The 25971-nt window shown below is 46.9% G+C and overlaps 1 protein-coding gene across 5 annotated transcripts in view; it reads right to left on the bottom strand.

Moving 5' to 3' along the window:
* BACE2 (beta-site APP-cleaving enzyme 2) overlaps positions 1-25971 on the bottom strand; it is a 119476-nt gene that overhangs the window by 37441 nt on the left and 56064 nt on the right. For 4 of the 5 annotated variants that reach the window (XM_021071005.1, XM_021071006.1, XM_021071004.1 and 1 more), the window contains exons 6-8: positions 24085-24186; positions 17755-17904; positions 11656-11824 (exon numbers count right to left, since the gene is read on the bottom strand). In XM_021071005.1, coding sequence (XP_020926664.1) covers positions 11656-11824; positions 17755-17904; positions 24085-24186 — 421 coding nt within the window. The remainder of the gene's footprint in view (positions 1-11655; positions 11825-17754; positions 17905-24084; positions 24187-25971) is intronic. The other variant, XM_005670363.3, reaches the window with a different exon arrangement.

Below are 25971 nucleotides of genomic sequence, written 5' to 3'. Positions count from 1 at the left end.
GGAGGATACTTTCTGGAGATGCCTTTCACTGGGTGCTTTGCACATTCACTGCCCACGCTACTAATTCTGTGGTCATAGAACAGAGTTTACCTTTTCACACTGGATCTAATTATGAGAGGCCACCGTGTGCTGTTGCCAAGAGCACGGTCGCTAGAGTTCAAATCCTAGTTGTCACTTATGCGTAAGGTCATTTTGGTCAAGCTACTTCTCTGCCTCTCGGGTTCCCCATCTGTACAACTGAAAATAATCCTGACAGTCTTGTGTGGATAATCGAGTCAAGAGCAGTGCAGCCCTTAGCCCAGCGCCTGGAATACAGGTCAGGGCTTACGAAGTGTCAGCTGTTAAGATGCTGTTATTTTAAATTCTTGCATCAAGGTCTTGGGTTAAAATGTTAATTATGCATGTTCCGTCTTGTCTCCTAGAAGGTCAGGACCTGCCTGATAATGGGTGCCTGAGGAAGAGATCTCTCTTTCCCAACTATAAAAGTCATAAAGGTGAGGTCTTTTAATCACAGCATGCAACACGAAGTGACCTGTCCTCTCCGATGGGCCAGCTGGTACTGAGATGCTTTCTGAGTGCATGTGGTTTACTTGGAAGAGTGGCCTGGGGTCACAGGACAGGCGTAATGGACTCTGTGCTGTTTTGCTCTGCAACCCTGGAAGCCACTTACCCTCCCGAGGTCTCAGTGCTCTTTCGGGTAAAACGAGGAAGCAGGGCTGCCTAATCTTTGTCTTTGGGTTGTATTCTAAGTAGATGGCAGAGGCATATCTCTGTTCTTAACAGCTAACTTCCCTATTTTTAAACATGAACCAGATGATCCAATTGCAACCTGCAGCAAGGAAAATTCACAGTGAAACGACTGCCACAACCCATGATGCGTCTCAAATTGTCTAAGCTGAAATCTATACAGTTCTTGGGTGCTAAATGTCTCAATCTATAAAAAGAGATGGGTGGTATTTCAGAAGCTTTGGATACATTAAGAGAAAGTTGTCAATTTTCACAACTCTGTCATTTTTTCTAGCTATGGGACACTTGGTCCAGGCAACAGAGAGGCAGTCGAAAGTGGCCCAGTCCCTGGTACCTGTTCCAGGTATGTAGGACTATGGGCTGAAGACCCAGGTTGGCCAAACACATGACACGCCGTGACCACCACCTATTTATCTGGCTCTGATCTGAGACCAGAATCGTGATGGTCCGTAGGAGGAGGGGGTGAGTTGAGGAGAAGCAGGGGCAGCAGAAGAGAAGCATCTGGACTCTTCTTCCAAAATACCCACCACCCTCCCACCCACCACCGTTCGGATATACCTTGGCTGAAAAAGGAGGTAAAATGTAGACCAGGCATATTTTAAGAAGCTCCCCAGGAGATTCTAATCAAAGAGCACCCACTCACTGCTCTCCTCCCCACCCCACCCCACCTCTCATAGAGAAGCCCAATCCTCTAGGCTAAGTGTTGTCTGACAAACACAGAGTATTATGAAAACCAAAATAAAGACACTGGGGAAGAAGGGCAGCTCCCCCCAATTTTTTTCAAGTGCTGGTCTGTGCAAAAGTAGAACTTTGTCCTGTTATGATACATGGAAATGGGGGTAAAACAACCCTCAATTTAAAATATGGAGCTGAGCTCAGAAATAGGCCATAGGGCTGGGCTTCCAATACCCAATGAGGAGTGGGGGGCGGGGCTCAGAAGACTTGACCCCAGCGCCAAGGAGAGGGATACTAGAGCAGAGATGCCAGTTCGAAGCCTAGCCCATCAGTAAAAGAAGCCAGGAAGCCTCTACCAACAAGGAAGCTTCCTTCTGAGATTTGAGGAGGGTGGACGTCAAGGGCAAGGCTTGCCCATGAGAAACAGAACCTCCACATTGCTAGCTCAAGCATGGCTGGCACCTGAATTTCTACAACTTGGTGTAGAAGCCCTATACTTCACACGGTCTGAAAACACTCCACAGAAAAATGCAAAGGTGCTTATAGGAACACTTTTACAACCCAAAGTGCACTGAACTCTCAGATGAAAAAAAAAAAGTACTCTCGATAAAGATTTGTTCACAACCAAAAATTACAAACCAAGTGAGAAAAAAATCCACCATGAGAGAATAGTCAGCAGACACAGGAACAAGGTTAGTTCTCCATCAATAATAAAAACACAACCATCTGCTTGAATTACATAATAGCCATGGCTAAAGTGATTAAAAACTCACTAAAATATCAATAAGATTTTTTTTTAACTAAACAAGCTGATTCTATAATTCATAAAGGAGGAGTTCACTGGTGGCCTAGCAGTTAAGGATTCAGTGTTGCCTCTGCTGTGGCTTGGGTTCAGTCCCTGGACTGAGAACTTTTATATGTTGCAGCTACGGCCAAAAGAAAGTAAAAAGGAAAGAAAAAAGTTCATAAGGGAAAAGAAAATTAAGGAGTTCCCACTGTGGCTCAGCAGAAATGACTCCAACTGGTATCCATGAGGATGTGGGTTTGATCCCTGGCCTCACTTAGCGGGTTGGGGATCCAGCGTTGCTGTGAGCTGTGGTGTAGGTTGCAGACACAGCTTGGATCACATGTTGCTGTGGCTGTGGCTAGCAGCTGTAGCTCTGAATCGACCCCTAGCCTAGGAACCTCCATATGCCACAAGTGTGGCCCTAAAAAGTAAGAAGAAAAAAAAAAAAAAAGAATAGCAGGAAAGTCTTGAATAGGAAAAATATGATATGACCTATCAATGGAACAAAATGGGAAATCCAGAAATAAATATATATCTCCCAAATATTTACCAGAATTTGGTATGCAGTAATAGTGGGATTTCAAATTAGTGAAGAAAAGACAGATCAGTTGATAAATATTATAGAAACAATCTTATAGTCACCATGGGGAGAAAAGACTGAATACATACAGTGTAGGCCAAAGGAAATCAAACGTAAAAGTACTTAAATAACTCACAAAATAATTTTAGTGAGGAGCATAACTTAAAATGAGACAGGGCCTTCGAGTCATGGACTGAATATTGAAATGCATAAAAGTAAACATTTTTACACTAAAGTTCATCATAAGCAAAGTTTAAAAATTCTTTATACTTGAGATAGGAATCATAATTTTTCTTCTCTGGTTTGATACGAAAAAACTAAACCCAACAGAAAAAAAATGGGTAAAAGACATGAGTGGATAGTTCACAGAAAAGGAAAAACAAATGCCCTTAGATATACAAAAGGAAATGCAAGCTCACCCATCTAAAGGAATATAATTAAAACTACACCGAGGTAATCTTTTTTTCACCCATCAGCTTGGCAAAATTCCCCAAAGTGTGTCATTGTGTTGGAACGTCTGACTGGAGAGAGAGGCCATCCCACTGATTGCTAGGGACCTGGAACAACCGGGTGTGACTGATATAACCTCTCTGGAAAGCCCAGTGATGGTGTCATCAAGATGACAAATGCTACGCCCTTCCACCCCGGGATGCTATGCCTAGGAATCCTTCTGGAGGTATGCGTTCTTATATGTGAATAGACATATATGAACAGCATATCCACTGCAGAACTGTTGTACCAAAAAAGACTGGAAACAATGTAGATGCATATCAACAAGGATTAGGCAAATTATGAAACATCCACACCACAGGAGATCATGAGGCTCAAAGAAATGACGATGCGGGGACACTGGGTGAACTCACGAGATGGACTCTGAGATAGTGGGACGCTATATAAACCATTGCACCTTTTGAATTTTCAAACTGATAAAGGAGATATAAGCTACCACAAAATCATTACAGAACACCACAGAAAAGCAAACGAATACATTTGAGAAAGCACCAAAGGGATTTTCTGAAGATGAAAAATACAGTTGATGTAATTAAAAACTCACAGAATAGGTTAGATAGAGTGAACATGGCTGACGAGAGAACTAGACCAAGAGAAGATGCTTCCTAGGAACCTACACAAAATGCAGCAAAGAGAAAGAAAGGAACATGTGAATGAAAGTGCAGGGATATGGGGGAAATAATGAGGACCTCCCAAATTTATTCCATAGCAGATTAGAAGAGAGTAGGAAGAATGGAATGTGAGGCAATAGTGGAGGAGATACAGCTGACAATTTTCTAGGGTTGATGGAAATCATGGAGTTCCCGTCGTGGTGCAGTGGTTAACGAATCCGACTAGGAACCAGGAGGTTGCGAGTTCCATCCCTGGCCTTGCTTAGTGGGTTAAGGATCCAGCATTGCCGTGAGCTGTGGTGTAGGTTGCAGACGCAGCTTGGATCCTGCGTTGCTGTGGCTGGGAAACTCCATGTGCCATGGGTGTGGCCCTAGAAAAGACAAAGAAAAAAAAAAGAAAAAAAGAAAATCATGAGTGATCAGGATCAGAGAGCATAATGAGTCTTGAACAAGATGAAAACACAACCTATATCTAGATACATCATGGTGAAAGTTCAGAACACTAAAAATTTTTAATTTACCTTTCACAGACTTTGATAAAAGAAATCCTAAAGTATATTCCTTAAAAAAAAAAAAAGCGGAGTTCCCGTTGTGGTGCAGTGGTTAACCAATCCGACTAGAAACCATGAGGTTGCAGGTTTGGTCCCTGCCCTTGCTCAGTGGGTTAAGGATCCGGCATTGCCATGAGCTGTGGTGTAGGTTGCAGACGCGGCTCGGATCCCGTGTTGCTGTGGCTCTGGTGTAGGCCAGTGGATACAGCTCCAATTGGACCCCTAGCCTGGGAACCTCCATATGCCGTGGGAGCAGCCCAAAGAAATAGCAAAAAGACAAAAAAAAAAAAAAAAAAAAAAAAGCACATTCTTCAGCAGGAAGAAAATTGCTGTGTAGTGTCCCACTTAATGGAAAGATGATCATTCATTCATCCATTCTCCTTCACAAGACTTTGGGCTGTTCTTAGTTTGAAGAAAATGATAGGCTTTTTTTTCTTCCTCTTTTTATGGCCACACTTGTGGCATATGGAAGTTCCTAGGCAAGGGGTTGAATTGGAGCTGTAGCTGCTGGCCTACACCACAGTCGCAGCAATGCCAGATCTAAGCTGCATCTGTGACCTATTCTGCAGCTTGTGGCAATGTCGGATCTTTAACCCACTGAGCAAGGCCAGGGGTCAAACCTGCATCCTCACAGACACTATGTCAGGTTGTTAACCCTCTGAGCCACAATGGCAACTCCAGTTAGTTTTATGTAATTACTAAATGAATGCAGCATTCCGTCAGTTTTTGAATAAAGCTGTTTCTGGTCAAGTCTTTGAGTGGACATAGGTATTTATTTCTCCTTTGCACACACCTAGGAGTGAAAGCGCCAGGTCATTGAATGGGAGTATGTTTAACATTAGTAGAAACTGTGAAGCAGATTTTTTTCATTCATACTAAACAATTTCAGCAAATGGGAGTCCCTTGACTTAGGATTAGAAGGGAATTCTACAGACCTATCTCATATGTTATGCTCAATAGTGAAATATTCCCATCAAAGTAAGGAAAAAACAAAAATGTCCATCACTATTTCTATTCAGTATTGTCTCTAAAAGTATCACAAAAAGAAAAGTAAATACAAGATGAAAGACTAGATGTGATAAAAATATATTATTTTCAGATCATATAATTTTCAAAGAAAATCCAAGTGATTTTACCAACTATTTTAAAATAGGAGAATTCAGTAAGGTGGCTGGATAGAAGATTAATATACAAAAAAAAAAAAAAATGAATGCCTATATACCAAACAATCCATTAGAAAATGCAATTTTAAATAATCTCATTTATAGGAACTGTAAGAGCTAAGAGGTATCTAGTATTAAGTATATGCATTAAGATTTTTTTAGAGAAAACTACAGAATACTGCCATAGGACACAAAAGACGACCGAAACAAGTAGAGTTTAGCATGAGGAAAAGACTCATACGGTAGTGATTTGATATCTTCTCAAGTTATCTATAAATTCAGTGCAGTTAACAAAAATCTCAATGTGATTCTTCAGGGATCTTGACAAGCTGAATAAAAGGACAAAAGAAACCAGGTCAATTTTAAAGAAGAAAAAGGGGAAGACTCAAACCCCTACCAGATATTGAGTCTTATTATAACTACAGAAATTAAAACCACAGGTTACAGCTCAGGAATATCCCACTACCCCTGTCGGCACCAGAATAGACTGCTCAGAAATAGACCCAGGTATTTTTACATAATGAAGATATTATTAAAATTCAGTAGATAGCTTGCAGAAAATACTTAACCTCAATCTAATCGAGCCTCTAGACCTAAGTTCAAGTTTATAGGAAATATGAAATGATATTAAACTGACCTATTAAATGATACCATTAGGAAATAGGCAAATCTGAATATGATACCTTCTGTAAGACACCTGACCTTCAAAACAATAAAAACTAAGGAAAACATTTTTGGGGCAACTGGGGAAATTTGAATATGGCCTAGATATTACATATATTAGATAAATATTGGTACCTTTTTAGGTGTCATATTGATATTATGGTTATGTAGGAGAATGTCTTTTTCTTTTTCTTTCTTTTAATTTATTTTTGGCTGTGACTGTGGCATGTGGAAGTTTCCAGACCAGGGATCGAACTTGCGCCACAGCAGTGACACAAGCTGCTACAGTGACCTGAGCTGCTGCAGTGACAATGCTGGGTCTTGAACCTACTGCACTACAAGAGGACTTCCAGAATGTCTTTAGTTTTAGGAGGTGAACAATGAGATATTTACGAGTGAAATATCATGATATCTGCAAATTATTTGCAAATATTTCAGCAAAAAACTCATACAGACTGATATACACACATGCCCATAAACTGACACATGGTCAAGTGTTAAAATTAAATTTAGATGGTTGGTATGCAGGACATTATGTTATTATTTTTTAGTCTTTTTTGTATAATAAAATTTGTATAATAAAATTTTTGTATAAGAAAAATTTTTGTATAATAAATTTTTGGTATAATAAAAATTTTAACAATAAAATATTGAAAAAATTGGATGGGAAAACATACAATCAATAAGTGATGCTAGAAAACTGAATGGCCTCATAAAAATTAGATTCCTACTTCACATTTTAGAAGAAAATGAAAAAATAAGTATATAGTACCTTTAGAAGAAAAATGATCTCTTATTTTTTTTAGATTAAGGAAGAACATCTCAAAAAAGGTACAGAGCAAAAGCCATGAAAAAGGAATTGGTGAATTATATTTCACTAAGTAGACACTAAAACCAAGAAAAGTCAGAGAGATAAGGTGAAAATATTTGCCATGCACATAACCCAGAAAATTAGTATTTCAAGTACATGAAGAACTTGCGTATATCAATTAAAAAAATAAGTAGAAAAATGTGCACAAACTGTTAACAGAAAAATTCACCATCAGAGAAAAAGCTCAAACATCCCAGAAACATATCAACAGTTGCATCATCTTCCGGAGAAAATTAAAATGCAACATTATTTCACACACATTTTGGCAAAAAACCAAATATTAATACTTTGAAGGAATGGAAATTCTTACATAACTTTGGTGGTCCAGCTACTTCTAAGACACATTGATGATGGCCAGTAACACGGAAGGCTGGCAGCGGAGATCATCAGAAATTCCATTTCTAGAAGATCTCATTTGCATGCACAGGGCTGTTCACCGCGGTACTGAGATGACAACTGAACATCTTATCCGCATGCACAGAGTTTGCCCCGGTACTGTTTACAACTCAAATGCAAGCAGGGCAGGACTGGGTGAATAAGCCGGGTACATTCATACAAGGGCCTACTATAGAGCCGCCCAAATGAATGAGCTGGTACTCATATCAGCATGGAGAATGTAGATTTTTTTGGGGGGGTCTTTTTAGGGTTATACCTGTGGCATATGGAAGTTTCCAAGCTAGAGGTTGAATCAGAGCTACAGCTGCAGGCCTACGCCACAGACACAGCAACACAGGATCTGAGCTGCAACTGCAGCCTACACCACAGCTCAGGGCAATGCTGGATCCTCAACCCACTGAGTGAGGCCAGGGATTGAACCCGCGTCCTCATGGATATTAGCCGGATTTGCTACCACTGAGCCACAGCGGAAACTCCGTGCGTGGAGTGTCCAGTAAATGTAACGCTGGACAATAAAAGCAAGCTGACAATGGCTATGTACAGCACCATCGCATTCATGCAAATTAAAAAACACCAAAACACCCAAACCAACCAACCTACGTTTTGTTACAGGTACTCCGTTATTGATCCATGGTAGGCAGCTTCTAAGATGCCCCCAGTGGTCCTGCTTTCTGGCATTTACTTGTGTGTCATTACCCCCAAGTCATATGGTACAGGGTTGCTCTGTTTGACCAGGAGAGGAGAGCAGAAGTGACGGCCCTCAGATTAGGTTATAAAAAGGCTGTGGCTTCCCTGTTGGGGGCTCAGTCGCGCGCTTTCTCTGGGATCCCTTTCTTGGGAGTGATGTGTGCCCTGCCTGGAGGACATTCGGGCAGGCCTGTGGTGAGGGCCATACGGTGAGGAAAGAGGTTCCTGCCAGTAAGCACGTGAGTGAGCGTGAAAGTGGACCCTCTGGCCTGTAGGTGGCTGCAGCCTCAGGAGAGACCCTGGGCCAGAACCACCCAAATAAGCCCCCTCTTGATTCCTGACGCTCAGCACCTGCACAAGGCCGTGCAGTGCTGTGAGGTTTGGGGGTAACTGTGACACAGTCATAGATAACTAATCCGATGTGGTTATAACCATGGAGTGAAATTTTAAGTGTACAGTACCTATGAGAAGGATATACACCAATTTCAGGATAAAGTCTGGGGAGTTCCCACTGTGGCTCCATGGGTTAAGAACCTGGCTAGTAGCCATGAGGATGTGGGTTCAATTCCTAAGCTCGCTCAATGGGTTAAGCATCAGGTGTTGCCATGAGCTGCAGTGTAGGTCACAGATGTGGCCTGGATCTGGTGTGGCTGTGGCTGTGGCTGTGGTGTAGGCCAGCAGCTGCAGCGTGGATTTGACCCCCAGCCTGGGAACTTCCATATGCCACAGGCGCAGCCCTAAAAAGACCAAAATGAAACAAACAAAATAGACAGTAATTCCAGGGAAGGCAGTGGGATGGGACGTTAGCTGTATTTTATTTCTATGAAAAATTTTTGAAGGACGTATTACAAAATGGTAGCATTTGTTAAATCTGAGTGCCCCTAAGTGTATACACAGTACATGATTTCTTGCAATTGAAAAAATTTTGTTACTTAAAAGAGAACTTAAAAATAAATACTTTTTTTTTTTCTTTTTAGGGCTGCACCTGCGGCATATGGAAGCTCCCAGGCTAGGGGTCGAATTGGAGCTACAGCTGCCTGCCTACACCACAGCCACAGCAATGCGGGATCCAAGCCACGTCTGTGACCTACACCACAGCTCATGGCAACGCCGGATCCTAAACCCACTGAACAAGACCAGGGATTGAACCCGCATCCTCATGGAAAATAGTCGGATTCATTTTCTCTGAGCCACAACGGGACCTCCAAAAATAAATACTTTTAGGAGTTCTCATCGTGGCGCAGCAGAAACGAATCCAACTTGGAACCATGAGGTTGCAGGTTCGATCCCTGGCCTCACTCAGGGGGTTAAGGATCTGGCGATGTGGTGAGCTGTGATGTAGATGCAGCTCAGATCTAATGTTGCTGTGGCTGCGGTGTAGGCCAGTGGCTACAGCTCCGATTAGACCCCTAGCCTGGGAACCTCCATATGCTGAGGGGGCAGCCCTAAAAAGCAAAAAATATTAAAAAATTAAAAAATAAGAAACACTTTTAAAAAGAAAGGCAGGGTATTTTCCACTTACGGTGGTGCTTGAGATCACTGTCTGGCCCCTAACCGCTGTCCTGAGAGAGGTAATTGCTTCAGTGGCGAAACATATCACAGTCCATTGTCGCCACTGGTAAAAATCTAATGTTTAAGTACCAAGACCTGAAAGACACTGCTTTTTACAAATAGCAAGGCAAATGTGTATAAGAGCATCTCACAAAGAATTTGTGATGAAATGCAGGAGAGAACGTGGCTCTGCTTAGAGACGCTTAATATTAAACTCTTTCTAACAGCAATGCACTCAGGGAACAGACGGTGATTATGCTCTGGGTGGCACGAAGTAAAGTGGACCATGTAACAGCTGTTGCCATAGTAGCCTCTGTTTAATAGGATTTAGCAAGAGAACAGAAATGGTGGGGAAACCTGCTGTAGTTCTTAGATCCTCTGGGTGAAAAGGAGAAAAAGAATCGCGCCTGGGAGATGCCCTCGTGTCCTGCCCCAGGAAACCCCACAGAGGAAACTCCCCTTTGGGGTGATCTAACAGGCTGAAAGGCAAGCATTTACTCAAGACCCAGATTTAAAAAAAAAAAAAAAGGACAAGTTTCAAGGATACCGAGTCTGTTCACGCAAACAAAGTCCACGAAATCTGCGTTGATATCTAAGGAGTTATATTGCAAGATATCAAATATGGTATCTTGGGGGTTGGAGGAGTTATTTATGTAGAATCTGGATTGGCCTGATGCTCCAGATGTAACTGTCCCCTCTAAGACTTCTCGTCCTGCGTTCTCCAAAGTGTCATTGTATTTTGTGGGAACACACAGTGTCTTGAAGCAAGGCTATGAGGCATCACTTCCCTGCTTTATTTACTGGCGCTCTTATTTTAAGACCACAACTTAATAGTAAGAAATAATACTTGAAACCTCCCCTCCTGAATAAATCAGCTGTGAGCATTTGGCATTTCATCTCACAGGCTCCCCTCCAAACTCCTCAGGTGATTTAAGATCAGAGCGAAGGTAAGGTCAGAGCTGAGGGTACCAGCATGGTCAGCAAACCTGCCTTGTCCTCAATGAACTGCAGCTAATATTTTTGAGAATGATGTAAAAAAATGTAATGTTTTTCTTTCACCAAATTCATATTTCCTTTTCTTTACTATGTGGTGGTCTTTTTTTTTTTTTTTTTTCATTTTTGGCCACTCTGTGGCATGTGGAGTTCTGGGGCCGGGGACCACATCTGAGCCACAGTTGTGACCTATGTCACAGCTGCAGCAATGCTGGATCCTTTAACCCCCTGTGCTGGGCTGGGGAGCCAACTTGTGCCCTGGTGCTACAGAAATGCTGTGGGTCCTTTTGTCCCACAGCAGGACCTCCAAACTGCATGGTGAGCTTGAATTTCACTACAATCTCCAATTTTCTCCTGTTTCATCTTTTTTCCACAGCATATGGAAGTTTCCAGACTAGGGGTCAAATTGGAGCTGCAGCTGCCAGCCTGCACCACAGCCACAGCAGTGCCAGATCCAAGCTGCATCTGAGACCTACACCACAGCTCACGGCAACACTGGATCCTTAATCCACTGAGCAAGGCCAGGAATTGAGCCCGCATCCTTGCGGATACTAGTTGGGTTCATTACCGCTGAGCCATGATGGGAAATCCTCATTTTAAGTTTAACATGAGAGAGAGCTATAAGGCTAACATTTCTGGTATGTTTGCCATGTGCCAAGCCCTGGACTAAAAGTTTACATGGATTATTCTCAGTTATTCCTCTCTGCAAGCCCACAGTACATTTTGTTGCTAGGACTTTGATCACGGAGGATAAGCAGGAGAGAAACAATTCAATGGCAACTGATTTGCCATCAAGAACTGCTTCTGAGTCAGTGAACCGACATCAAGGCATCTCGTGAGGGGCCCTTGTCCCATGTGAGCATTGCTTACCGGCACAGGGGCTGGCTGCGAAGCCTACCCTCTTCCGAGCTCTGTCAAAGACCACGTAGAAGCCCTCCATCACGGTAGCACCAATCACCAGCGCGTTTGTGGAAGGTGAAATGCCAAACCGGTAACATTCATAATTCAGGCCAGCCCCCATCATGGGCTGGATGTAAAGCTGTTGAAGAGGAAAGAGCAAACAAGAAAGTGCACAACTCAGGCAAGGTCACAAAACTTTGTTCAGACCCTCCACTGGAGCTGCAGAGAGTGAACAGCACCAGATCAGTAAACAGCCACCCAGGGGTCAGGACCATAACCGTGGTGACAAACACTCCTGAGATAGGAGTATGCATGTGACCTCAGACTGCACACAGGTACACCCACACAGGAGATGTCCATCATCCATCCATCCGTCATCCATCCTTCATTCATCCATCATCCATCCATCATCCATCCTTCATCCATCCTTCATCCATCCTTCATCCAACCACCCGTCATCCATCCATCCAACCACTCATCCACCCATCCAATCACTCATCCATCCATCCATCCATTATCCATCCTTCAACCAACCATCCATCATCCATTATCCATCCATCATCCATCCTTCATCCAACCATCTGTCATCCATCCATCACTCATCCATCCATCCATCCATCATCCATCCATCCATTATCCATCCTTCAACCAACCATCCATCATCCATTATCCATCCATCATCCATCCATCCATCATCCATCCTTCATCTAACCACCTGTCATCCATCCATCCACCCATCCAACCATCATCCATCCACCCATCCAACCATCATCCATCCATCCATCACTCATCCATCCATCCATTATCCATCCTTCATCCATCCATCCATCATCCATTATCCATCCATCATCCATCCATTCATCATCCATCCTTCATTCATCCATCATCCATCCATCATCCAGCTGGTCTGCACTCACTGAGCACTTATTTATTTATTTATTTATTTATTTATTTATTTATTTATTGTCTTTTTGCTATTTCTTTGGGCCGCTTCCGCAGCATATGGAGGTTCCCAGGCTAGGGGTCCAACTGGAGCTGTATCCACTGGCCTACACCAGAGCCACAGCAACACGGGATCTGAGCCGCGTCTGCAACCTACACCACAGCTCACTGCAACGCCGGATCGTTAACCCACTGAGCAAGGGCAGGGACCGAACCCGTAACCTCATGGTTCCTAGTCGGATTCGTTAACCTCTGCACCACGACGGGAACTCCCCTCACTTAATACGGTCCAGATACTGTCTTGGTACCAGCAATACAAAGAATAACATTTGTGTGATCAAAACGTACATGATCAAACTGACACGCGAGGAAGATGAATGTCACCGCCCTTGCTACTAGCAGGGAAGACTAGAGGGAGAGGGGTTTCAGGGAGAAAAGTGAGCTAGGACACAGCTGGGGTGGTTCCTGGAGTCACCACCTGCTGAGCATCAAGCAGCTGCCAGGTCTAGGGGGCGGGCCCAGCAGATAGAACCCTGCACTGATTGGCGTGTCTCTCGGTGAGCCCTTCTTCACAGCAAGGAATCATTCTGTTCTTCACTGTATTCTTGGCACCTGGGCATCTAGCATATGCTAAGCACATAGTGGGGCCTCAGTAAATGTACGTAAATGAATGAGCTTCATCCATGTAATGAAACAGACAAGTGCTCCTGAAGGTTGACATAAATGAGGACAAGGTGGCCGATACAATTAGCTGCTACTGAAACCTTTCCTGTTAGGGCTCTGAAAGCAGGTCCTGGGTATGTGTGTGACTACAAAAACGGCCCTAGCTTTGAATGAATTAATTCCATAACAACCCCCCCATCATCTGATGACACTGACACAAACACAATGCAGACTCAAGTTGTATCTTTCACTCTGTCCTGCGTGTCCCAGTTAACTTCCAAAAACAAATCTCAGACTGTAAATTTTGTAACCTGTTGGGAAAACTTCAGTGTTGCTGGATCTCAGAATTGAAAGCTTGTCCTAAAACTAAAATAGCACAAATAGACAAACCAGTGGTATTTAGACTGAAACTACTTACATTTTCAGGATTACATATGCATATAAAAAACAAGAATTTAAAAAAAAAAAAAAGAATTTGTCTGTGGGCTGGGATTGGAGGCCAATTCTTCAAACAGACCACACCGGATTCAGCCTAGGTGCTTTTAAAACATAGTGCTGGGGATGGAACCTATGCTTTGCTTTGCTTTTTGGCCACGTCTGCAGCACGGGGATGTTTCCAGGCCAGGAATCAAACCCAAGCTACAGTAATGACTTGAGCCACCGTGGTGATAACCCTGGGTCCTCAACCTGCTGAGCCACCAGGGAACTCCGACAGTTTTTGGACCCAGTTCTTCTGCACGAGCAATCAGTTGCCCATCTACTGCTGCCGATGCCTGAATGGTCCAGGGTACAGGCCTCTTTCTAAAACGTTGGTGCCAAGGAGCCTTGAGAGTTGCCCTGAATGTCAGGAAGGGGTTCCGTCGGGCAGAGCTGCAGGGTTAGGAGGGGACTCCCAGGGATATCCCTGACGGGGGGGGGGGCATCACCGGCCTGTGGAACGTGGGGGGGGTCTCAGCAGGTGGTGTTCAGAACAGTCATGCTTTCCCACCAAGGCACTGGGAAGCATCCTTTCCCACCAAGGCACTGGGAAGCATCCTTTCCCACCAAGGCACTGGGAAGCATCCTTTCCCACCAAGGCACTGGGAAGCAAATGGGATGAGGATGGTGAATACGACGTCAGGGAAACAGGGGGCAGCATAGGTCTTTAAAAACTGAAAAAGTGCACATGTCATAGAGAACAGACTCGTGGTTGTCAAGGGGGAGGGGGACGGAGTGGGATGGCCGGGGAATTTGGGGGTAGTAATGCCAACTCTTCCATGCCGAATGGATAAGCAGTGAGATGCTACTGTACAGCACAGGGAATTCTCTCCAGTCTCTTGGGATAGACCATGAGGAAGATAGAATGAGAAAGGGAATGTATATATAGGTATGACTGGGCCACTTTGCTATATAGCAGGTTTTTTTTGTTTGTTTTGTTTTTGTCTTTTTAGGGCCATACCCACAGCATACGGAGGTTCCCAGGCTAGGGGTCTAATTGGAGCTGCAGCTGCCGACCTCCATCAAAGCCACAGCAGTGCCAGGTCCGAGCTGCGTCTTTGACCTACACTGCAGCTCACACCAAAGGATCCTTAACCCACTGAGCGAGGCCAGGGATTGAACGTGTGTCCTCCTGGCTACTAGTCAGATTTATTACTGCTGAGCCACGATGGGAACTCCTGTACAGCTGAAATTGGCACGACACTGTAAATCAACTAGACTTTGATAAAAAATATAAAAAAGAAAGAAAATGTGGACGTGTCAATGTCAAACAAAAAATACCTACAGTCTTACAAGTAAGAATAAACTGAATTTTTATGTAGAGATATGCGAATTAAATGAAAGGCTCCCAAGTCTTCCTCCTTACATTTCCGTGCTCACCCAGGGCTCGGACCCAAAAGGGGCTGATGCTCTCCAGTGGTCGGTCCACTCTGAGGGCTGCTGCCTGCCCTGAACCCAATAGGTTCCCCCAACATCTGCTTTCCTCCTGCTCCTGACAAGTCCCTGACTGTCGACCCATTCACACGCCATTTATTCTCTGCTCCGCATTCACCTTTGTCCTCAAGCTGGGTTTCACCTTCAGCTCCAGACCACACTGATGAAATAACGTCCACATTTTGCTGTGGACGGACCAACACTTCATCACAAAAAGCGCAGTATTTTAAAGATGCCGAAAACACATCATTCTAACGTCACTCTACGCAGTGCTGTTCACCCAAGCACACAGCGGTCTTCCAAACTTGTCTTTGGCAAGTATGATTATTTCTCCTTTATGGTTAAAGAGACAGACACAGAAAGGGCTAAGGGATGGGTTCAGAGTTACGGTGTGAGTCAAGGGCAGTGCTGAGACTATAACTCAGACGCCAGCTCTCAGAGTCTGTGTCCTCTGCTGGGCTGTATTTCTCTTGACGCTTCCAATCCTTCCCCCAACAACTGTCCATTTCCGGAATGCGCTCCCCGTGAATCAAGTTGAAAACATATCCTTTTCCTTCTCCTGCTGACATCGCCCCTCCCATCCCCCAACCCCGCTCCTTTATCCCCAATGCAGCCAACAGCAACAAAGACACATTGTTCCGTGCATGCAGCAAGCAGGGGTTAGGTACCACTCTCTACCACGTGGCAGAGTTAGGGGAGGAAGGATGATCATTACGGCTCATGGTTCTCGTCCTCCAGGAGTTGATCATTTCATGGAGGAAGAAATGTAAGTGTGTGCGTGTCACTCAAGAAAAAAAGCAAATGAAAAAAGGCAGCTGCGTAAACCATGCCCCGAAGATAGGATTCCGAGCGGATGAGTAGCCTAGAAAGCGCGCATTATGCGTCTGAAGGGCAAGCTCACAAACGGGTCATTCTGCCCAGCGGAGGTTTAACAAAGAGGGTTGTTTGTGCTGGGCCTTAAAGGATGGGAAGAATTCGGATACCCACACGGAGTGGGGAGGAGAGGGCATTTCAGGCAGAGCGCGTTGGTGGGAGCAAACATTAAGAGACGGGAGCAGGCACCCAGGAAGAGGGGGGGATTCAGGGCTCAGAAGGGAGGAAATGTGCGGGAGAGGCAGCAAGAGTCCCGGGAGGTGGCGAAAGCCACGCGGAGAAGGAAATCTTCAGGACAGAGGGAGCGGGATGGAGATGCTGTTCAGGAACATTCATCTGGCAATAGTTTATTTATTTTTGTCTTTTTGCTATTTCTTTGGGCCACTCCCGCGGCATATGGAGGTTCCCAGACTAGGGGTCAAATCGGAGCTGCAGCCACCGGCCTACACCAGAGCCACAGCAATGTGGGATCCAAGCTGCGTCTGCAACCTACACCACAGCTCACGGCAACGCCGGATCCTTAACCCACTGAGCAAGGGCAGGGACCGAACCCGCAACTTCATGGTTCCTAGTCGGATTTGTTAACCACTGCGCCACGACGGGAACTCCATCTGGCAATAGTTTAGGAAAGAGACAGGGCGGAGGGAGCTCTGGGTGAGAGGGGGGTGGGTGAGGGGCTCTGGGAACAGAGAGGAGGAGGTGAGACACGTGACAGGAAGGATGGAACTTGTCTGCGTCACCAGACGCAGAGGATGAAGGCGGAGTCAATGATTTACTAAATATGGAAAATCTGACGTCTGCTTCGCTGAGCATCTAGTTTCATTTTTTTCCCCCTTTTTTGGCCGCCCCTCGGCATGTGGAGTTCCCGGGCCAGGGATCAGATCCGAGCAAGCTGTAGTTGTGACCTCAGCCACAGCTGCAGCAATGTTGGCGGACCCTTAACCCCCTGTGCCTGGCCAGGGATGGAGCCTGCATCCCAGCGCTCCCCAGATGCCGCCACCCCACTGCGCCGCAGCGGGCACTCCGGGTTTCACTCTTTATTTATAAATAAGCCAGAACTAACCAGATCGGGGTGTTGTGGTAGATGCTGTCCAAAGTCCTCAATTCTTGACCTTGCGCCACACCCTTGTGATGTGACTTGTCAGCTCTTGCCACTGGGAGGTGGCACCTCTGACCCTCCCTGGGATCTGGGCTGCCCTTGGTCTGGTTTGGGAAATACAGTGCAAGAGGTGTCGGCCACTCCTGGGCCTGGACTTCAGGAGCCCCATGTGTTTCTTCCTTCTCCGTCTCTCTCAGAACCCTCCCGCCCCTGTGCGAGCCAGCCGCTGGACAGTGACAGACGATGGCCTCATAATTCCATCAACCAAGCTATGAGATAACATGAGTGAGGCCATCTGAAACCATCCCAAACAGAGGCCAGCTTATTCCTGGCCAACCACCAACTGACCAGAGACACATGAGCAAGCCCGCCCAGACCAGCAGAGCTGCCCAGAAGCACATGTGGGAATAAAAGCCCATTGATTAAGGCCACCAGGTCTGGTGGTTGGTGGTTACACAGCCTTACTGTGGCAACTGCTATCTCATGCAGGTGTGATATCGAAATGCATGTGTCACGCGTGAAGTGCTTTCCTTCTGCACGGTCCACGCTGAAAGGAGAAAAGCACCAATTTGAGTTCATACCTGAGGCAGGATAGTTATGCGGAATGACCTGCTGGAGTTCTCGTCTCGCAGGTAGATGGAAATCTTAGGGAAGTAAGACCAAGGTGTCTCAGAATTCGTCCAGCAGGCCAGCTGGGACCCAGTCCAGAAACCGTCAGAGAATTCTGGAATCTAGACAAGACGAGAGCATGTGACACACAGTGATTAGTCTGGCACATCAACAGGAAGCAGCGCCCAGCTCTCTCATCACCTCGCCAGATGCCCACGGCGACAAACAGTGTTTCATTTGGACACTGACGCGAAGACATCAATCCTTTGGAAGAGTGACGGCGGTGACAAAATGACACTTATTAAAATTACCGAGGCGTGTGCAAGACTTCCTGGTATCAGGCACTGCTATGAGCGCTCTGCAGAAATGTTTACTTTAACCCTCAAACCCCTGCATTGGTTCAGTGACGTCATCCCCTCCACTTTACAGATGAGGAAACCACAGCCGAGGGAGGTGAGAGAACTCCGGCCGGGTCGCAGTGTAGTAGGCAACACCCTTTAGAAGAGAGGTGGGATCTTAAATGCGGCGCTCAAGGCCCTTTGGGGCATCATCTTTCCTAGGAATTCCCTGAGCCCAGGAAGTTTCCTCCGGGTGCAGAGCCCTGTGCAGCTTCTCTGTCTGCTCTTCTGGAACAACTTTCAGATTTCAGCTCTGATGCCACTTTGTCCAGGAAGCCCTCCCTGACTCCCCAGCACAGTGTGGGCACCCTGCCATGTGTCTCTCTTCCTGGGCCATTGCACCAGTTAGAATTTTATTGGCACAACTGGGGAAACTTCTCTTTCCTGCCCTAGACTCTGAATTTTCTAAGGACCCAGGTCTGCAATCTGTTCCTCTGTCTCCTTTCCATAATCCTAACATCTGGCCCAAAGGGAAGACTCAGTGACCGTTCATGGAAAAAAATAAATGGCCAAGAACACAGAGTGTTCGGAGTTCCCATCGTGGCTCAGCAGAAATGAATCTGACCGGTACACATGCAGACACAGGTTCGACCCCTGGCCTCGCTCAATGGGTTAAGGATGCGGTGTTGCCGTGAGCTGTGGTGTAGGTCGCAGACTCAGCTCTGATTCGACCCCTCACCTGGGACCTCCATATTTCTTGGGTGGGGCAGACAAAACACAAAAGACGCCCCCCCCCAAAAGAACACAGAGTGTTCATTTGTGCCTCTCATCAAGGGACCAGAAAGGCAATGCCAACGTCGCTTGTCCACTAGTTGCTGAATCTTTAAGTTACTCCTGTGCCACGTCACCAGGCCCAGTGAAGTTTCCAGGAGCAGAACTGCCCTGGGCCTACCAGTTCCCGGGTGGTGGGGGGGAACGGTCCCATGAGCCTCTTTCAACACGTCCCACACAATGCCCTGCTCACGTGAGAAAAAGGATGTGGTGAGGGAGGGGCTAAGAGAGCAGGTGTTGGGGGCGGGGCTAGGAGAGCACGTGATAGGGGCGGGGCTAGGAGAACACTGAAGGGGCGGAGTCAGGAGAGTACTAACAGGACTGGGGTGTCTGTCTCCGAGGCAGAAGCTCAGGAGCTGAGTTGAGGGGCAGGTGGGCACCGGGGAGATAGGGTGAGACAGGGCAGGCAGAGCAGGGAACCTGCCCCACTGCACAACATGAGGTCCAAGGAGGCTGGTGCCGAGGACCACACGGGGTGGGAAATGAGCTGGGAGGCACCCGCCGGCACTTTCATGCATTTATCAGAGCCCGTTCATTAAGGATCTGAGCTCTGCTGTACAACGGGTGTGATTAAGGCATCGGAGTGGGATTGGTGCAGGTCACTGGTTCCCTGAGTTTAACCTCCAGGGATTCGGCCTGGGCTAGACAGACGCATGTGAGAGGCAGTGAGCGGGTGGGAAGTCATAGATGGAATGGCTTAGGAGAGGGGACAGGCAGGAGGGCGGGGCAGAGGACCCACCCTGAGACCCCCCCGCCCCCAGCAGCAAAGGACCCCGGGCAGCAAAAAGAGACCCCCAGAAGAGGGGCAGAGGGACAGAAAGAAGTCCCCAGGGGAGGGTGCTATGGAAGCCAAGAGACAGGTGAGCAGGGGTGCCCTGGAGCTGCTAGGGGACAAGAACTGAGAAAACAGCTGGTGTCTGCGGATGAATACAGGGTGGGAGCTTCCTCTCAGGATGCGCAGGGAGGGGCTGCCTCCCTCGGGGCGGGACACGTCTCTTCACCCAGCCTCGCCTCCCCACTGACACTGGCAGTGCTGATTCGTGACATCTCTAACGCTGGCCTTAATATATTTATACATTTTATAAAAAGAAGTCAGATCGAAATATGGAAAACAGGGACATCCTTTGCCAGGTGAGGTGATGGGTTGGGATGGTCACGGTACCGGATTCCAGGAGGAGGGAAGGTCACTGAGCCTCCGCTGAGGACACAGAGCTCCAATTTCCAGAGGACGCATGAGGCTCAGAGGGGCCAAGGAACCTGCCTGAGGGGCACAGCTCAGGAGGGGATGGGGGGTGGTCTGGAAACGGCCTCCCTGGGGGCCAGACCTCGTGTCCTTGGGGGAGAGTCTGGACACTCAGACCCCAGAGTTTCAGGTCAGAAGTCACTTTACAGCAGACAGCATCCTGCTTCTGGATTTTACAGATGGAGAAGCACTGGGCCTGAACCAACAAAGGTGCCCTGGCTGGGCAGGAAGGGAACCCAGGTCCCCGCCAGACACAAAAGTCCCCACCGGGCTCATGTCAAAATACACATCTACAAACCACTCCTTTCTTTTCTTTTTAAATTATTATTTTTTCATTTTCTTTTCCTTTTTAGGGCTGCACCCACAGCATATGGAAGTTTCCAGGCTACAGGTGGAATCAGACCTGCAGCTTCCGGCCTACACCACCGCCATGGCAATTCCGGATCCCAGGCACATCTGCAACCTACACTGCAGCTGGCCTCCATGCCGGATCCTTAACCCACTGAGCGAGGCCAGGGAGGGAACCTGCATCCTCACGGATGCTGTGTTGGGCTCTTAACCCGCAGAGCCACAAAGGGAGCTCCACCATTCGTTTCTAAAGTCCCATCTGTTGCAGGCTATTGCCTTTGGAATGGCTTAGCAATGAGATCCTGCTGTGTAGCCCTGGAAACTCTGGTCACTTACGATGGAGCAGGATAATGTGAGAAAATAGAATGCATACATGTATGTGTGACTGGGTCACCATGCTGTACAGTAGAAAATTGACGGAACACTGTAAACTAGCTATAATGGAAAAAATAAAAATCACTTTATATATATAAGAAAAATTAAAATAAAGTCCCATCGGAGCAATCCCAGGGCCAGAGACAGAGCCCAACTTCGGTCCTGTGTTTAACTCTCCAAAGCCAGCTCTTTCCTTGATCAGAAAGAGAACCCCAGCCTAGAGGGCCGGCTGGGATTACCTTGCAGAGAGGACCAACAGGCACATCTCTGGTCCCCGACCAACCCTCTCAACTCTCCACTGAGCCTTTCCTGCCCGAGACTAACAGCCTCCCCCGGCCTCTCCTTCCTGATGCAGGCACTGAAAGCAGAGGATAATTTTAGACCAGGCAAACAAATGTCGTAATTTCATTCCTTCTACCTCGTGCTTTTCTTGCAAAATCAGCCTGCTGAACACATGCTGTGCTGACCTCAGGAGTGCTAGCGCCCCCTCGCCACCGCCGTGCTTGTCCCCGCTGAAGTCCCGGACTCTGCAGAGGCCCGGGCTGGTCATGGGCTCACTGGAGTCACACACGGATGCTGCCCACATGTCCTCGGGGTAGTTGGAAACCATTATACGCCGAATATTAAATTTGAGGACGCTCACGGTAATTTCGTGGGAGACATTTTCACTCGTGGAGAAAATCAGCCATTGCTGGGCATTTCTAGCAGAGCAACTCTGGTCTGATTCCCAGGCAGTTTTCTAAATTTAAGGCATTAAAAACTTTACCTGCTATTTTTTCGGATTCAGCCGATATGAGACAAGATAGAGGCTTTGGCTCTCTCGACCTTTCAGTTCATACAGGATCTTGGCGTTGCTTCGTCTCAATTTTCCCTCTGTGTTCTTAGATTTGCCTCCTGCTCTTCCTGCGGCAGTTGGAGGCTTTGAAGTTTGGGTCCAGGACAACCCCAAGCCTGCTCTTCCTGCCCCTCTTCCACTCTTACGAGTAGGAATGCACTCACTGTGCCTCTTCTACGAATTATTCCTTGAACTTGGCCAGCCCAGTGAGCAGTGGGACTGTCAGCCCCACTGATGAAGGCTTTGAGCAGGAAACACTCATTTTTGGTGACCTTGTAAGGATATGGCCCTGCGTGGACAGGTGTTTAGGAAGACACCCAAGAGGTCAAGAGAAGTGTTTATTTCGCATCCAAACAAACAGTAGCAGCATCACGATTTGGACACTACAATGACCATACGGGAGTTCCCGTCATGGCACAGTGGTTAATGAATCTGACTAGGAACCATGAGGTTGCAGGTTCGATCCCTGGCCTTGCTCAGTGGGTTGAGGATCTGGCGTTGCCGTGAGCTGTGGTGTAGGTCGAAGACGAGGCTCGGATCCTGAGTTGCTGTGGCTGTGGCGTAGGCTTGCGGCTACAGCTCCGATTGGACCCCTAGCCTGGGAACCTCCATATACTGTGGGAGCGGCGGCCCCAGAAAAGGCAAAAAGACACACAAAAATAATAATAATAAAATAAAATAAAATAAAATAAAATGACCATACGCTTGCTGTGCCAGGCTTTTACCCCAAACCCTCCTAACAACACCAGTGAGAACACAGAGGCTCTCCAGGGGGCACAAAAGCCTCCAGAGGTACTTAGCTAAGAAGTGGCAGAAACTAGATTCAATTCAATTCCATCTGACCCCCAAGGCCGTGGTTCTTCCAACCCTTGGGTTCCCCCATTGTCCCTGTTGAATGTACTGGCAGGTGGGGGGTCACACTGGGACTACTGCCGGGAAAGGCCTGCTGCCCTTGACTGTGATTTTAATTGTATTCCAAAGCTCAGCCATAAAGTACTTATTAGGCGGCAGATTGACCTTCGTCTTCTGTGAATCACATGCTTTTATAGACGTAGGAATTAAAAGCCCAGCCCAGCTTGATGAAGATCAAAAGAGGAGTATAATTTTTCTTTGTTTTAAAGGCTAAAAACATTCCTGGTTTACTTTAATACAGACTGTTACCAAATAGCTTTTATTCCCTTAGATTAAACAAGTACCACAGCAGAGTTTCCGCTGTGGCAAAGTGGGTTAAGACTCTGACTGCAGCGGTTTGGGTTGCTGTGGAGGTATGGGTTTGATCCCCAGCCTGATGCAGTGGGTTATAGGAGCTGGTGTTGCCACAGCTGCAGTGCAGGTCAGTCCCTGGCCTGGGAACTTCCATATGCTGTGGGTGCGGCCATAAACATAAAAATTAAAAAAAAGAAGTTGTGGAGTTCCCGTTGTGGCGCAGTAGTTAACGAATCCGACTAGGAACCATGAGGTTGCAGGTTCGGTCCCTGCCCTTGCTCAGTGGGTTAACGATCTGGCGTTGCCGTGAGCTGTGGTGTGGGTTGCAGACGAGGCTCAGATCCCGCGTTGCTGTGGCTCTGGCATAGGCTGGTGGCTACAGCTCCAATTCGACCCCTAGCCTAGGAACCTCCATATGCCGTGGGAGCGGCCCAAGAAATAGCAAAAAGACAAAAAAAAAAAAAAAGAAAGAAGTTCTATAGCAACTTTACTATTATTTGAAATACTAAAAAGCATTGCCCCTGCAGATCTAAGTTCTCTGAGATTAAAGTGAAGGAATTATTTGCTGGTTAACATCAAAGATTGTGAACTTAATACGTTAGAATAATAAAAAGGAGTTCCCCTGTGGCTCAGTGGGTTAAGGATCCAGCACTGTCACTGTGGTGGTTCCAGTTACTGCAGTGGAGAGGTTCCATCTCTGGCCTGGAAATTTCTACATCCCATGCGTGTGGTCAAAAATAAATAAATAACCCCAAACAGGAGTTCCCGTCATGGCACAGCAGAAACGAATACGACTAGGAACCATGAGGTCTTGGGTTCGATCCCTGGTCTTGCTCGCGGGTTAAGGATCCGGCGTTGCCGTGACTTGTGGTGTAGGTCGCAGACACAGCTCGGATCTAGTGTTGCTGTGGCTGTGGTGTAGGCCGGCAGCTGTAGCTCTGATTCGACCCCTAGCCTGGGAACCTCCATGTGTCGCGGGTTTGGCCCTAAAGAGACAGGAAAAAAAAAAAAGAAAAAAAAAAGAAAAGAAAATTCAGAGACTGTTAGAAGACAAGGTTGTACTTCCCAGTAGGTGGTCATGACCTGGTATGACCTCCAAGAGTCATCAATTGTGCAGAGGACTCACCAGAGACGTGCGGGCCACAGCCTCCACCACGGCATTAAACACCTTCTGAGGCAGGCGCAGGAGTGTGGTACCGCTGTCCACGATGGCTTTGTCGGCGTTATACTAGAACAGGGGAGACGAGGTGGGGAAAAGGCGCATGAGCAATAAGGCACCCACATCACCGCACGACCCCAGCCCGCCATCCCCACACGTCTGCTACACAGCATCCCGTAGTCATGGCAACCTCCCAGGTGGCTACAGTTCATTGCCCGTTCTCGGAGCTTGGAAACCAAGAACTTCCTATAGCCCAATGTCTTCGTGGCAAATAAAGAAACTGAGGCCAGGAAAGGGAGGTGACACGGCCCCATCAACAGCCTAAGGCGGAGCTTTTCTCTTACTCGGCAGGGCCCAGATTCTGTCCAGGGTCCCTGGAAGATGTAGAGAGAAGACCCATTTGTCTTTAGGGGTTGAGACAACACATTAAGTGCCATTTATACAGATCATGCAAAATCAACGCTCTATTATCCAGCAAGGGGAGAAAGAGGAAGGACACGTTTTTAAGAGACACCTCGTATCTGCATTGAGAATGGAGCCAAAGCCACATTCAGCGAGAGACTCTCGCGCACACAGAGGCACGGTCTCGTCCCTGTCCCCACCTTGTCATTGTCATTCTCTGTGTAGCCGAGTGAGAAGAATGGAGGCAGTGGGCCAACACCAGGGAAGCCACCCCAGCCTCTTAGGACATAAGTGTGAGCAAGTCTGGCCAAGAATGGAATGAGTCGCGGGCAGTTTTTCTTTTTCTTTTTAGTCGCATGGCTTATGGAAGTTCCAAGACTAGGGGGCAAATTGGAGCTGCAGCCCCGGCCTACACCACATCCACAGCAATGCAGAATCCAAAGTGCGTCCGTGACCTACACCACAGCTCACGGCAATGCTAGAACTTTAAGCCACTGAGAGAGGCCAGGGATCGAACCCGCAACCTCATGGATACTATAGCTGGGTTCGCTTCCGCTTCACACAACAGGAACTCCCTGAGCTGCAGCAATTTAATCCTCCTGCTTCTACAGCGAATCCCTGAGCCACGTGATCAAGTACATTGACCAGGTCAAAAGGAAAGAAAGATTTGTGAAGCAGCAGGAGGGAGGAGGGAGAATTTTGAGAAACTGAAACATAGCAATTGATGCAGATTCTTTTCCAATGTAAAACTCATTTCGGTTTAGAAACGAATTTAACTATAATCTAGTTTGGTTGAATGAGCAAGAAAAGCTTGCACACTGAAATGCTGGGGTGGGCTGTTTGGGGTTTGGTGGTTTGCTCTCTTGTGGCAGAATGGGGATGGGGGCAGGAACGAACCAGAATATGAAAATCGAATCTCCAAATATATGCTTTTACTCTCCAACACACACACACACACACTCTCTCTCTCACACTCACACAGAGTCTGGGCTATACTCTAGGTTGCCCCATTTGATTCTCTCATTACACACTTTCGTGGCAAATAAATGCCTATGGACAATAACCAGATGTGTGGACTTAGGACTGAAACAGCAGCCCCGTGGAATGGACCATCATGTTATCAAGCTTTGATTGTTTTTCCCAGAGGCCTCTGTGTATGTGAGAAGTTACGGTACAAGTGATGGTTAAAAATGAAAGGGAGTGATGACAGGTAGGAACACAATGAATGCTGATGAAATGTGAGCTGGGCTGGGGGGGTGGTGGTGGTGGTGGTTAGAAACCATTCTGAAAATGCGGTAGAGGACCAAGCCCCCCCGTATCATCACAAACATGTCATTATGTGCCACCAATAAGACAAAACGCAGTGTGGGGGGGAGGCGTGTGAGTGAGGTTAAGGAGAGCTGCAGTTTCACTGCGGTTTCGCCAGGCAGCACATCTGCCTCCTTTTAGCAT

The sequence above is a fragment of the Sus scrofa genome, chromosome 13 (assembly GCF_000003025.6).
Source record: "Sus scrofa isolate TJ Tabasco breed Duroc chromosome 13, Sscrofa11.1, whole genome shotgun sequence".
In the NCBI taxonomy this organism is placed as follows: Eukaryota; Metazoa; Chordata; class Mammalia; order Artiodactyla; family Suidae; genus Sus; species Sus scrofa.
This window is presented reverse-complemented; position numbering and strand designations above follow the sequence as displayed.